The sequence below is a fragment of the Gracilinanus agilis genome, chromosome 2 (assembly GCF_016433145.1).
Source record: "Gracilinanus agilis isolate LMUSP501 chromosome 2, AgileGrace, whole genome shotgun sequence".
Taxonomy (NCBI): Eukaryota; Metazoa; Chordata; class Mammalia; order Didelphimorphia; family Didelphidae; genus Gracilinanus; species Gracilinanus agilis.
In genome coordinates, this window is record NC_058131.1 from 706981372 (window position 1) to 706996769 (window position 15398).

Below are 15398 nucleotides of genomic sequence, written 5' to 3' on the forward strand. Positions count from 1 at the left end.
AAATCTGGATTTTTTTTTTAATCATTTTTCTTACCATGTGTAAAAGTTCGTAAATATTGATTGTGAGTTAGAGTTTGGGTTGCTCTTTTATACGATCACGTTTTATCTACTCTCTGCACCACCCCCCACTTCCATTAAGGTTGTTCTCTTTTTTTTTTTTTTAATTTTTAAACCCTTAACTTCTGTGTATTGACTTATAGGTGGAAGAGTGTAAAGGTAGGCAATGGGGGTCAAGTGACTTGCCCAGGGTCACACAGCTGGGAAGTGTGTAAGGTCACATTTGAACCTAGGACCTCCTGTCTCTAGGCCTGGCTCTCAAGGGGTTGTTCTCTTTTTAAAAGGGCTTCAGATCAACCACAGTTTTCTTGAAGAGGGAAAGAGTAAATTTCTATCTCTGAGAGGCCGCTTAAAAAATATGGTACGGTGGATAGAATACTGAAAGTAGTCAGGGAGACCTGAATTCAAATCCTGCCTCAAACACTGTGTGAACCCCGGCAAATCCCAATTTGCTGGCCTCAGTTTCTTCACCTGTACAATGGGGAAACCAATAGCACCTACCTCCCAGGGTTGTTACGGGATAGTTTGTAAAGTGGCTAGCAAACCTTAAAGCACTGTGCTAATGTGAGCTACAGGCACGCTCTAAACAGATGGGAATGACTGGAAAGCAAAGGAGAACCTCGGATAGGTTTGCCCAGAAATTGCTATGGTGTCAAATTTGCAGAGATGACACTGTGTACGGGGAAGCGGGGAGGGACTGGTGCCCCTGCTGGTGATGGGATGTGGTTCTGAGGGGACGTCCAGGAAACTGAAATCTCCAAAAAAGGGTCGATCCACACTCACACTGCTGAAATGTGGTTTTCCGAGAGCCCAAGCACATGTTCAGGGCAGCTTCCTGTCCATCAGCCTTATCTGCCTGCCTGTCAACAGTCAGTCCCGCTCGGAGACCTCTCATCTCTCTACTGCAGGCAAGAAGATGGATGTTGGAAGGGTGTCCCAGGGCTAGTAACTTGGGAGGACCTCCTTTCAGACTGGAGGCACAGCGACTCTGGGAGAAAGCTCGGGGATTCTTACCAAGGAAGCTTGGTACCCACCCAAAGTTGTCTGGCCAGGACACTGAAAGAACTTCGAGTATAGCATGCTACGGGAACAGACAATGTATCCTAGTAGAAAGATGGTCAGAACTGGAGTCCGAGGAGCTGGATTCAAATGCCTCCTAGCTAGCTTTGAGGCTTAAGTAGCTTCCTATTTTGGGACCTCGGATGCTCATGCTGATTTTTATTTTTCCATTGTTACATGATTCATTTTCTCTTCCCCCGTCCTGGAACTGACAAGCAATTCCACTGGATTATATACATAGATGCTCATGTCTGAAACAAGGGGTTTGGATGAGATGATTTGGAAGTTCCCTTCCTGCTCTAAGTCACTACTGCCCTGGCAAAGGATGACCTTTTGTTGACATAAAAGAAGAGGAGGCTGGAAGGGATGGGGGCATCCTTTAAAGTCCACTGACTTCTCAACAGGAAAGGCAGGAGACAGAGAAAAAGGATGACCTTTTATTGACATAAAAGAAGAGGAGGTTGGAAGGGATGGGGGCATCCTTTAAAGTCTGGTGACTTCTCGACAGGAAAGGCAGGAGATAGAGAAAAAGGATGACCTTTTATTGACATAAAAGAAGAGGAGATTGGAAGGGATGGGGGTCATCCTTTAAAGTCTGGTGACTTCTCGACAGGAAAAGCAGGGGATAGAATTATTACTCAGGCACCCAAGGGAACAGATAGTAACATTTTTTATTAAATATTACAGTGGATCAAAAAGTACAAAATATCTCTTGCCTGCTATGTGATTGGGAAACTATTGGCACGTGATACAGTATCAAAAGCATTAATAAGTACAATTTGGAAAACATACAAAATCGAGTGTTTATAGTGGCTCAGCTTTATTTCTGGTAGTGTTCAAACTAACGTGGAGGTTACTCAATAACCTCCTCCATGGGAAAGTCTATAATATCACTGGGCCATTTTACTATATACAAATAACCACCTTACAGAGCATAGAGGTTACATAACTCGAATCACCAAAAGTATACAATATTTACAACAAAGGAAAAGTTTAAAAAAGTATAAACAGCCAAGAGATTATGCTGCCTTTTCTTCAAACATATTTCAACCATAGGGAGACAAGCAGAATATCAAATACATTTACAGCCAACACTGGAGTTAAGTGCTTATGACGATCGTTTCAATGGTGTGGGTCTCGCCAGAGTGAAAATCATTCCCATTCCTCGTTAAGATCGGGACAATCGGAAAATTGGACCAGATGGGACTTGGCTGACCACCACAAAATGTGACCGTATGGAACAATCAGTGAAGAGAAAAATGAACTGCTCTCTTTGAAGGCACACTACATAAAAGATTTTTGTGGGACCAACTCAAAACTGCCATGAGACACAGCAACATAGTAAGATACAGTACTTCAGAACTCATGCACCAGTTCAGTAAATTGTAAAGTCAATATTGGGCTTGAACAAACCACTCTTTATCCTCGGATAAATGTGAACGGAGAGTCGCCAATAACTAGTTAAATAAGACAGTCCAGTTGCAAATATTCCACATTCTAATCATTGACTAGGAGGACACTGAATTCTGAAACTCAGCTGGGCTCTATTTTTAAAACTGGGTTTGCTGAAGTCAAACTCTAAGTAACACAGAAGAGCTGTTTTTGTGTTTTCCTTTTTTTTTTTTTTTTAAGCAGGGGTGAGGGTGTTATTTAAATCTTATAACCTCCGAAATATCCAATGAATCATGAACTTAAGTGCATTTGGAATTGCAACATTTCTTGGAAGCTGTTCTCAGTAAATAGATTTATGACTCCGTTGCCCATTAGATTCCACAGTTTCCTTTACAAAACTACCAATAACAATGGTATGGTTGCACAACAAAAGGCTTGCACAACTCCATTCAATAATAAGGCCCCTTGGACTCAAACAATACAAACAAAGCCCCGTGTAAGACTTTTAAAAAAAAAAAAAGGCCTTTCTCATCCAATGAGGAATTCAATGGTCTTTTGGGAGAAAGAATTCCAAGATTCTGGTTGAGAATTAAAAAACAACAACAACAACAACAACAACAACTAACTCACTGCTTCTGCAGGGAGGGAGTCCCACCATCTCTCTGTTAGTGGTCCTGAGGTTTCACCTAGCATCTGATCTCCCTCAGAGAGAAACAGTGAATCTCCTCTTGCAACAAATGAGAAAAATGAATGCTGGCTTCTATTAATGGGATTTGAAAATGGCGTGACCCAATTCCAACCTGATGGAACCAAAGTGAGATCAGTGCGTTGCGGAAAACAAGTGCCCCGAGGTCCACAATTTCTAGGCGACCCTCGAAAAAAGGGAAGCTCCTATTTTTTTTTTTTAAACAAGCTCGTTTACTGTGGAATGGCCATGGGGTTGTTTTTCTTTCATATTCTCTGGTTCTGTCACGATTCATAACTAGTGCAACTTCCTTATATGTGTCCCTGCTGGAAGGAAACCAGCTGGGATTGGGATGTTCTCTCTCTCTCTCTCTCTCTCAATCTCTCTCTCTCTCTCTTGTGCAATAGCAGGATAATCTGCACTCACACACGTATAACCTAAAGTCTATTAGTTTATTTAATATTCTCTCATATATATGTATATGTACATACATATACATACACACACACACGTGTTTGTTTTTTTTTTTTTTCCACAGGAAGGTAAGTAATTAATTGAAGCAAATGGAACTTTTTTTTTTTTAACACTTGATGGCTACATTCTTTTGTTTTCACCTTTGGATATTAAGTATGTATGTTACATTAGATATTTGGCTTTATGTCGTGGTGACGTTTCAATACAAATAAATGCATTGCATGCATGGCTTTGTTTTACAGCCTCAAGTTTGACGGTTACCAGTTCTGAAAATTCTGCAGGCGAGTTGTTTATTTAGAAGTTGAAAATTGTCCTCAATTTTCATACAACAAAACATCTCAGAGGAAGAAAAAAAAGAATAAACCCTCGGCGAATGAGGGAACGAAGGTCTCCGGGGAAGGGTGGCGGCGGTGGAGGGCTTTAACAAAATGACGTCTACGCCGAGAGGAGGAGCGATTCTGGGGGAAGGAGGAGGGGAAACCCAACCGTTTTCTTTGACTGACGAGACGTTCTGAAAACGAGACACTCTGCGGTTACATCTTAGTAACCAAAGCAACAGAGGCAGAACACATCATCCCCATCTTCCGAGGGCTCGACCAGCAGCAGCATCCGTAGCGGACAATGGAAGCGAACATGAAGCAAAACCTGTTGCCAGACAGGCTGCCGGTGAAAACGGCCACCACGACAACACGGCCCTCCAACCAAAGATGGGTTTCTTTTTTAGACGTGGGTACTCCGATTCTAATCCATCAGCCGTGGTGACACGGGTGGCAGCGGGCTCTTCTTTGGCTCTATAAGAGACCAATGTGATCAGGCCAGTGATGGCTCTGGGGACAGCTCCGCCGGGGGAAAGTATTGGCTGTCGAGGCATTCTTTCCCATCCCATCTCCTCTCTTCCCAAGCTCCCTCCCCCTCTGGAGCCCCCCAGCACCCCCATCCCACCTCCAGCCCTCTTTCCTCAGCCTCTTAAAGGGTTTCGACCCATCATCAGCGGAGATCGCTTTGGCTCCTGCTTTGATTTCTGGAATTCCTAAAATATCTGTCCAGCCCACAAATATGTCCTCTGGACTTGGTTGTTATGCTGTAGTTTGTTGCCAATGAAGTTTGTGTTTTTATGCTTCCTCTGGTATGTAGGACAGTTTCACAGCCTCGATAAGGTAAGTACAATGCTGCACATTTTCACAGAACCCAACCCTTCAAGCAAAGCCTTTGGCTGGGTACACACAGTGGAGAAGTTCTTTCGGCCCTGCCGTGTAGAAGGAACAAAATCCCTAAATTGCAGATTGAAAAATGAACTTGGTTTTTGCACCATCGTGTGATTCGCCGTATCTCTCTCTCTCTCTCTTTATCTCGCTCTCTCTCGCTCTCTTTCTCTCTCTCTCTCTCTCTCTCTTTCTCTCCATTTGTTCCACTTGAATCGGTTGCTTCAATTTGTAAACAATAACTTTACCACCCAAAGCTGCTCCAAATGATAAGATGTGGAAAAATTCTACACACATCGACAAGTAGGACAGCCTCTAAAAAACAACAACAACAACAACAACAACAACAGGAAACAGAAACAAAAGACCTGCCAACAAAATGATATTGTTTAATTAAAAAAATAGGACAGAATAAACTGGGGAGGGAGGGGAAATGGAACTACCTGTATATAAATTATGTGAACAAACGAATACAGGTACCTTTTTCAGAAGCAAGTCTATACAGTCAGTTGAACAGTGTTTACTTTTCCGGCTTAATAGTGTCAAAAAGAAAGACTGATTGCAGATTTACTATACATTGCATTGATTGAACCTTGAAAAGTCAAAAGAAGCGGCCCGACGATGGGCATCCCTTGATGGGTGGATTCACTAGAGCCTTCCTTTTCTTTTCCCCTCCTCGGAATCGCCAACTTTCTAGCTCAGGCCCAACAATCTGAGGGCAGACGGGGGTCCCTTTGAGCAATTTCTGGACGTCGTAAATCCCTTCACAAAACTCGTGTGCAAAGTGAAATGATTTGGAGGTTGGGGAGGTCATCGGTACGGGAAAGGGGGTTCAGACCAACCCAGCCAAAGCACAGCCGTACCCCGATCAAAGAGGCCCATGCGTTCAACTCCCAGGGCGGCTCCCGAGCCCTAGCTGAGAAGGGACACCGACTGCTCCTCCTTCAAGATGTCATCACGGGGTAGGGGACGGAGCGATGAGACTTGCCATCTTCATCCGGACGCTGTGGGAGGCCGAGTTTACAGTTTCGTACTGGGGTGCACGGACGATAGTTGGGAGGATGGGAAGGCCGCCTGAGGATTGATAGCAGCTAAAGGGTAGATGCTGTTGTGCAAAATCTCCCCGTAGGAACTTCCTACAGGTGTGGCCGCCGCTAAGTGTCTATAGAGCTGCTGAGAATTTGCTGGGGACGTGAAGATTCCACGTTGCATCACGAGCGAATGGAAAGCCAGGGGTTGCATTAGCGGAGAGAGCACAGTCTGGTTTTTCAAGTACTGCAAAGGGTGAGAGTATCCGGCTGGGACCCGGGAATTGAGACCCGAACACAGGGATCCTGGATACAAGCCCGTGAAGATCGGAGAAGACAGGGGGAACTTGTGGCTCTCCAACGTGCTGCTGGCATGCCCGCTGGAAGCCGCCTTGGTGCTTTCACCGTCCTGCTCCGAGCCCTTGTCCTTTGCCGACGTCTCCTTGGCTGAATCCAGGGGAGACACCGCACGGATCTTCTTCCCCGAAATCACCAGATCCAAATCCTCCAGGTTCCGTTTTAAAGGCCGCGCCGCGCCGATATTCTGGGGGCTGGCTTTGCGGTGTAAGATCGGATGAACCATCCCCTCCATCTTCCTTAAATTTTCCAGTCTCACATGGTGAGGCTTTCCAGACCTAGGAAGGGACTCGACGTATTTTTTGGGGGCCGACATGGTCATGGGGGACACTCGGCAGGCTTTGGGGTTACAGTCTCGATTTGTCTGGCTGCTCATAACCTGAAACTGTGAAATATTTTTGCCTTCCTGCTGCCCCAGGGACGAATGAGTCAGGCCCAGGGCCTTTCCAGTCTGCTTATGCGTGCTCTTTGGAAGACTCAAATCGGTGGGCTGGTCATCCGAAGAGGCTTCCAATGCCGTCTTTTTGTCTTGCAGATGCAAAGACGTGTGATAATTTACACTGAGTTTTTCTTGGTGTTTATGTGAAGGAAAAGTAGAAATATTTTCTGATTCCCTATACATGTCTCGGGGGGGATATTTAGATGTCTGTTCATTATTAAGGTGGTGTTCTGTGTGTCGGTAAAGGTTGTGTAGATGGGGAGATGAATAGAAATCTGCCAGGAAGCTGGGCACGTGGGAGTGCTGGAGCGCCCTTTTTTCCATCAGTTTGTCTTTGCTCTCCTCCATCTCCGACTTCAGTACATACGACTCGGAGAGTGGGTTAAGGTGATGTTTGGAGAAACTGCAGCGATGGCTATCTGGCTTACTTAATTTGTCCTGCTTAAAGACTTCGTGAATGACCTTTTTTTCTTCCGAAGTCTTGCTTTTGAAACTCTGCACGTGCTGTATCACCGACGGTCGGCTGACTACCATGTGGTCTGCGTTGGGACCGTGATGGGCCTGGGACAAACCCGAACACAGTTCATCTCTGCTGGTCATTTTCTTTTTGCTGATCAAAGGGGGAGGGGAGCCGTAGGGATAGCTGCTGGATAAACTGGCGCCGCTCACCTGGGACAGAAGTTTCTTCTTCGCCAGTGGCGACATGATGCCCGGATTACCCCGGGAGTAAAGCAAGGGGGTATAGTTAAAGGCCGGGTCATCGTGGACGGGAACCGTCAACTCTTTGTCTTTGAACATGTCAAAGGACTGGACCACGAGGACTTTGGGGTTTTGCTTCAACGCATCGTGGATGTCGTCGTGGCCAAGCTGGTCCACTTTGACGGTGCAGTTGGCGATGTAATCGGCCATCACGGGCAGCTTGTCGTCTTCCATCTCGTTCTGGCTCGCCAAAGGCAACTGCATGGCGGGGAAACTGCCGAAGGGGTTCTCCTGAAGCTCGTTTTCGGGGCCCTCCGTGAAACTGCATGTCTGAGGCTCTTGCTTCATGTCAACGAGGACATCTGGCGACGGGTGCGACTCTTTGCCGACCCCCGGGAGGTGGGCTGGCTCCTCCTCGGGGAGGCCGGGGACGCCGGAAAAAGAAGATGGCGCCTCCTCCTCCTTCTCCACGGCCTCCTCGGCTTTCTCCTTGTGTGAACCTTGGCCCTTCAAGTCTTTTCCTGGGTCTGCTCCGGCCACTGCACAGTCTTGGATTCCTTCCATCTGCTTCTTCAGTTCTGCTGCGGTCAGACTCCTCTGATCTGGCGTCTCCTTCTCCTGCTCCGATGAGACCTAATAACGTATTTCAATAGATAGTCAGAAGAAAGCAAAGCATGTTGACAGATCCCACTATGAAATACAATATTACACCCAGCAGCTTTCCTTAAAAACAGGCTTGTCAATCACCTCCGAGGGTTTTGAAAGGCTTTATTACTCCCCAATCACAGCTCTAAACAAAGAAATCTAAATTACAGAAACATTAAGGGAAATGCGCGGATCGACTCTGGCTTCTTAGGAGACACCTATCAAAATAGCAAAGCCATGTATACTGATGGTATACAATCATATCATCTCTTGATTCCGACGTATAGTTTAATTCTGAGGTTGTCTTCTTGTCAAATCAGTCAATTATCCAAATGGGTTTTAAATTACATGTTGTAGTTTTATGACACCATTGAGAAAGATTAAAAAAAAAATAGTTGCTCTCTACCAGAAGGCAGGCAACCCCATTAGAGGAGCCACACAACAACAAACTGTATTCTCACCTCTTGCTATATTCCTCGAGATGGCCAGATTCACTCTAATTTCTGCAATTTGGTGAATTTAAAATTAGCAACTGCTTAAGTGTTAATAATTTCTCCTCGGTGCCACACGATACACAAATAATGCTAAAATATTTAAAAATTATGCGGATGCCGCAGCAGCCTGCCTGCCAAGGAGAAAAGAAACTCCCAGTCTCCCTTTCAGCATTGTGGCAAGCTACGTTTTTATTAAAGCTAAAAATGAAGTTGTCAACATTCAGGCAGTGTGCGCCATTACAAATATAGCTTTTCTCTTCCCTGAAATAAGTTATCGTCGACGAGACAGCCTCTCTTTGTGCTGCCCCATTGACAAAGCTCGTGGGCACAATCCGTGCCATTCATTCCGTTCTGGAGCCAGATGAACTGTGACCTCTGAAGGTCATTATAACTTTCCATCTGTGACCCCAGCTGACTGACGAGCCTTTTCATAACAGCCGTCATCTCATCCTGACGTGCCTTGGCGCAGGACGCTCACAAAACCGTGCTTTGTGTTGGCCTTTCATGGTCTCTGTCTTACCCTCCAACTTTGTTCTCCCCAGTTGTTAAGAGAAGAAACATCAAGAGAGTCATTATCTAAATGTTGCATGAAGGTATTTGGGGGAGACTGACTGGCTGGTGGGGGTGGCAGAGAGACCATTTAATAAATCACACCCATTTCAAAGCTGTTTCTCTACAAGACCCTGCTGTGCTTGGGGATGCGCAATTTGTTGCAATCATTGGTCATCCGTCTCATCCTTATGCATAGAGCTTCTTCTTCTTCTTTTTTTTTTTTTTAATAAATCCAAATATCAACATGTCTTCTGTGAAGTCAAATCTAAGAAATTTGTAGCTGGCAACCAACTTAGAGACCATATAATATTTGGGTAAGTCACTTAAAGACTCAGTTTCCTTTTCTGTAAAATAGAAGGATAGGTTGGGCTGGATGATCTCGAAAGCTCCTTCGAGCTTTAGCTCCTACAATCCTTTATTATATGGAGAAGGAAACAGAGGCTCAGTCCTTGAACGATTTGCCCAAGGTAATGTGCTATTTATTTAGCGGATAAAAGTTGTAGGATGAACAATCAAGTCATTCCAGCTTCTCAAAGTTCTTCCAGATACTCTGATGACCATTCCAGGCTTCCTTCCATAGAAACAGCGGTCTCTTGAGGTCACATATTACATAAAAAATGGCAAAAAAAAAAAAGGTGAATCGGGGGGAAAAACTCATTCACGTGGAATATTTTGCCCCTTTATTGGCCGAAGTTGTAATATGAAGGCTTAATTGTTTGGGAGCAGCAGAATCACATGATGATTTCTGGAGAAACGCTTGAATCTTCTGGGGTCCAGCCAGGAGTCAGTTAAGACTTTTCCTGCTTAACTCAATTGCTACTTTTCCCAACATTCAATGGGGAAGCATACAAATCCTCTTAATTAGCACATACCTGTCCATCTAAGTCATTGAGAAGCAATCGACACGACAGGAGGAAGACCCACTATCCCTGATATTTATATGATCATCTGATTTAGTATCAGAAATCACCAACATCTTAAAAAACCCAACTGTGGCCAAGGCGGACTAGGGAAGTAACTTGTCCAAGGCCACACTGACAGTAAGCACCAGAGGCAGGATTTCTGTCTAACTCTTCTGCCTTCTGAGTTAGTGTCGTCCTTGTCATCGACTTCAGACAAGGGTTATAACCAGGTACGTTTTGGTTTCCTTTTGATACCCGTGTCAGCGGGGTGGCTGAGGAGGATGCCGATAGCTGACAGGTAAGCAATATTTAGGGACAGAAGCAATGTCGGATTGGGTAGTGACACCCAACCATAAAAAAAAAAAAGACGTTGATCTGTTGACTACAGGCAAGAGTTGTGTAGACAGCATTCAAGTCTTGCAGTGATCTGAGGCTCGAGAAACTGAAAAATCTTCGCTTTTCGGCCACGTATGTGGCCAATTCATTGGAGTATCTCTGTTTCTGTTTCTCCCTTTAAATGACAGATCTTAAAATGTTTATGAAAGGAAAAATTTTTTTCTCTTGTTATCTATATAATTTATTTCTACAAGATTCAGCGAAGCAACTTGATTTTCAGTTAGGGAGACTTTTTTGTTGTTGTTGTTGTTTTTTAAAAGAAGCTACTGTTTAATTATAGAGTCTCTTCTGAGTTCATTACAGAGCTGATTTTTTTTAGGGGTGTTTAATATAAGCACCCCAATCCCCCTGGGGTGAAATCCTAAAACACGCTGCCTTTGAATGTGCCTGCTAAGTTGTTGCGGTGGTGGTTGTTTTTAATAGGGAGCAAGGTTTTTCCAAATTGATTCATGTTACGACAGATTTCAAAACCAGGCTCTACGTCTAGCTTCTGAGAGGGCTTCTGTCAGTGGCTGTGGTCTACTGGTGACTAGGGCTAGTTTTTAAATGATCAGAAACGACCTATTAACAGAAAAGATAATAATGGTTTCCGGGGAGCCATTTCAAAACTACCCAATAAATAATCTATATTAAAAATGCTCTCAAAGAGGCTGGCTTTCCACACAAGCCACTCGGGCATCACGGTCACATCAATCACACCGGGCAGGGATAACTCAAAGTTACTTAGACGCTGAATGACCGAGATACGCCCATGATTGAGGGCTGACTTGTTGAGTTTCAAACCTCAATTAGTTTTTAAAATTCTTCTCAAATTCTCTGAGATTTAATGAGGCTCCATGATGCTAAGGCAGCTCCATCTCTGGGAGGCCCTCACCTAGCCCTCAGCAGAAGCGCCACGGCTTCCAGACACTTGTTTTATGGACCATCAGAACCCCGTGGGAGGGATCAGTTAAGCTTTTCCCAATCAGAGCACCCAGAAAGAAGGCCAGGCAGAACTTTTCAGCCCCCGAGTAATCAACAAAAGAGAACTTCTGGCCCAATGCAGGAATTCTACCCATAAGACTCTGAGGCAGGCCATTTCTTTTAAGCCTTTCCCTTCTGTCTCATCATCAATTCTAAGACGGAAGGGCTAAGCGATGGGGGTTAAGTGACTTTGGCCGGGGTCGCCCCGGGGCTGGATATGAACCCAGCTCCTCCCGACTCCAGGCCTGGTGGCTCTATCCACCGAGTCACCTACCAAAGTAGAACATTTCTAATTACAATGTTTTAGCACAGGAACAGGATGGTTAACTAACCTCTGAGGCATCCTGGGGCTTCGCGGCATGGTCTTTTTCCTTTTTGTTCTTTGGGTTTTCACTTTTGATGCGTTTCGTTCCGGACATTTTTGTTTTGCTCTCGCTCTCCTGGGCAGCATTCTCCTGTTTTCGAGGCTTTACTGGAGGCAGGGGCTTATCTTCCTCTCCTTTAATAAATCTTTCGTATGGCAGTATTAATCTACAGGATGAAAGAACACATCATCGATCAGCCAAGAACACTGCACGGCGGATCATGTTCTTGACTTCTTAATATATGCAATGCATTATCAAATCCAAAGATTCAGAGATGGGAAGGACCTTCGAGATCATCTCCATTTTACAAATGAGAAAACTGAGGCCAAGAGGGAAGGTTTGGCCAAAGTCTTACAGCAAGGAAATAGCAGAGCCAGGACTAGAACTCTGATCTATTTACTTTAAGTCCAGTGATCTTTCCATTAATGATTCTTACTTTTCCCCCTGCCCCATTGGCACACATCAAGTTCTAGAAATTCTCTCTAAAATAACATATTATCTGAATGAACACTTAATATCTTGGGGGAAAATAAAGGGGGGGGGTCAGTGGTTGGAGAATCAGCCCTGGAAATGAGAGGTCCTGGGTTCAAATGTGGCCTCAGACTCTAGGCAAGTCACTCAACCCTCACTGCCTTGCACTTACCGCTCTTCTGCCTTGAAACCCATACATAGTATTGATTCTAAGACAGAATGGAAGGCCTTAAAAAATCCCATTTATTATTATTTTTTTAATAAACCCTTACCTTCCATCTTGGACTCAATATTGTGTTTTGGTTCCAAGGCAGAAGAGTGGTAAGGGTGGGCAATGGGGGTCAAGTGACTGGCTCAGGGTCACCCAGCTGGGAAGTGTCTGAGGCCAGATTTGAACCTAGGACCTCCCGTCTCTAGGTCTGGCTCTCAATTCACTGAGCTACCCAGCTGCCCCCAATCCCACTTATCTTAAATAATCTTCTAAGATGGTTGCTCGACTCAGGCTTATACAACTTGACAATTATGAAGCATTTCATGTCCACAACAACCCTGGCACATAGGTTGTGTCTCATCATTGTCACCATTTTTTACTTGAGAAAACTGAGGTTCAGATAGTTAAGTGACCTCCCCAAGGGCACGTGGCGATCAAGGGCAAGAATTATACCCTTGGCTTTGACCCAAGCCCTAAAGCCTTTCTGCTCCTTCCTCTCTTTTCACTCTCCTGAAGACACCAGGGAAGACAGAAGAATATGGCTGTAGGCAAGCAATCATGTCTCCATAAACTAAAGACTTGGCAGGGATGGGGTTAATGGCTCCTTCTCCGCCAGCAGAGCTTCCATGGCGGTCCGTCCCACCAAGCAACAGGCGACTTTCTCGAACATCTCCAAGGAGGAATACTTTTAGGCTGTCTCCGGCAGTAGGGAGTGTTCACTGCTTTAGAACAAAGTCACGAGGGCAGCGAGGAGAAGAAAGGCAGCGAAGAGCACACAAATCAGAGGGCTCCAAAAATTCGAGAACTTTAATTATGTAACTTTCTTGAACAAAATCCATAAAATTGCTTAAAAAAAAAAAAAAGAGAAACATCAAACAGCTCTCATTTTAATCTGTTTTCCCTTTGCGACGTAGCTCTTGATCTGAACGGGAAAAATAGCTGATGTAATTAAAAGGGATGGATTGCATTACAATCTCAGTTTCAACTTCAGTGATTAAAGTTTTTATAATGCATTTGGTGTGATTAATGACTCACTGTGGGATTAATACGAGACTCAGCCTTAAAAATATGAACTTTAATACAGCAAACATAATTTGTTTTAAATAAGACAAGTTGACTCAATGAAGAAAACGTGCTCTACTTACAAACAACACAAATCTGTTCCGAGATTGGGAACCCCAATTATCTTTAATCTAAGACTCCCAGGCAGAACCCCCTCTGCTTGGGATGTTCGCTTGCTATCCTACAATTGGTTTCCAAGCATGCAGTTTGGATCTGTACCCCCTCGCCGTACCGCCAGCTTCGGCTTTTAAGAGTACAGAAGTGGAGCTGCCCGGGATCGTAAAATTTCGTTCTTTAATAAAATACTACATAAATTATGGTAAAATCAAATCCCAATTTATGCCATATTAGAAATGAAATTCATTAACTGAGCATGCTCTGACAAGGTATGTGCAAGGAGGCGTGAATAATACTTTTGAGTCCTAAATCTGGCAGCGGGCCAGCAACAGAGCTAAGGAGAGCCCATGGGGAATATTCATCTTCAGATCCCATTACAAACTGAGTTTAAACATGTTACAGCTGCTAAAACTGGAAAGTACTCCCTCTATGCAGACTTACTAAAATAATATATAGCTGCCAAATACCTGCTTCCCACTGTAATATTACAGCTAATGTTTATATAATAAAAAGCATAACTAAGCAGAATAAGAGAGAAAAAAAACAATCTTGTTCATACTTGAATTTATTCTACTTCATTTGCAAAGTCCCCCAACGTTCCCCCCAAACGTCTAATAATAATCTTGCCTGGGCCCCTTCGAGGGCCCCCTCACTTCTCAGCAGTGGAAAGTTGGGGTTCGAGGGAGGAGAATATTTACATCCTTTCCCTCCCTGTGTTAAATATTTAAAATTGACTTTAATGAAAACATGTTTTATTACAATAATTGTGATCGCAGAGATAGGACTGTTTGATTTTTTTGTTTGGTTGTCATGGCAACTAGAGGTGCACTTGAAACTTGCATGCTCCAGGGGTAACCATTACTCTCCACCACCTCCATCCCCAATGGTCCTTGTCTTCGAATGGGACGAGGATCCCACGGCGAGAAGGAGTGCCACGAGAATCCTTTCTGGGTGACGGGAGGCAGTCAGGAGGCCTCCATCATCCCTGACATTCCTCTTCTGGAATCTCGTGTAATATTCTCAAGCAAAGGCCCTTTCCTAGCCTGGGTCCTGATACCCCGGGCAAGCACTGCAGCCCGGCTCATTAGACAGGTGCTAATTAGTAACCAGGGCTCAAATTTCCTCTTAGAATCTGGTGAGTTCAAGCAGGAGAACTACATTTTCATTTTTGAGTCTTTTTTTTTTCTTTCTTTCCACTCAACTCAGCAGCTGGGCTGGCCAAGAACAGTGAAAACACATTTCACTTTGCTGGTCAAAGGCTGAGAGCCAGAAGCAGGAAATCTGGAATTAAATGTTTCTTGTATCTGGAAAGAGGCATGACTAAGGTAAAACTGAACCCAAACATAAGCATTGCTTGTTCAAAGCTCACAGGGTGTCTATGTGGGTTGTTCTGCACTGTGTGTGTGCATGTGTGTGTTTGTGTGTGTGTGTGTGTGTGTGTGCGTGCCCGCGCGTACATTTAAAGGATAGGGTCATGGGCTGAATTGTTATTTTCTTGGATGGTTATAGGAAGGAAGAAAAGAAAGAAAAAGAGAAGAAAAGAATAAAAAGAAGGAAAAAAGAAAAGAAGAAAGGAAAGATGGAGGGAAGGAATAAAATAGAAGGAAGGAGAGCGAGGGAGGGAAGGGATGAAAAGAAGGAAGAAAGCAGAAGGAAGAAAGAAAAGGAAAAATGAAGAAGGAAGGGAAGGAAAATGGAAAGAAGGAAGGAAAAAGAAAGAAGAGAAGTAAAGGAAAAATGGAAGGAAGAAAAGGAAGGAAGAACAGAAAGAGAGGGAGGGAAAGAATGATAAGGGAAAGAATGAGGTAGGGAAAAGAAAGAAAGAAAA

At 44.3% G+C, this 15398-nt stretch overlaps 1 protein-coding gene across 1 annotated transcript; it reads right to left on the reverse strand.

The window, feature by feature from the left end:
• Window positions 1-5288: 5288 nt before the first annotated feature.
• On the reverse strand, window positions 5289-12033 carry ARID5B (AT-rich interaction domain 5B). The gene is made up of 2 exons (XM_044659214.1): window positions 11677-12033; window positions 5289-8025 (listed from the first exon to the last, which is right to left on the reverse strand). Exons 1-2 carry the CDS (start codon window positions 11761-11763, stop codon window positions 5890-5892), a joined length of 2223 nt encoding a protein of 740 aa, XP_044515149.1. The 5' UTR covers window positions 11764-12033; the 3' UTR covers window positions 5289-5889.
• Between the last annotated feature and the right edge of the window lie 3365 nt (window positions 12034-15398).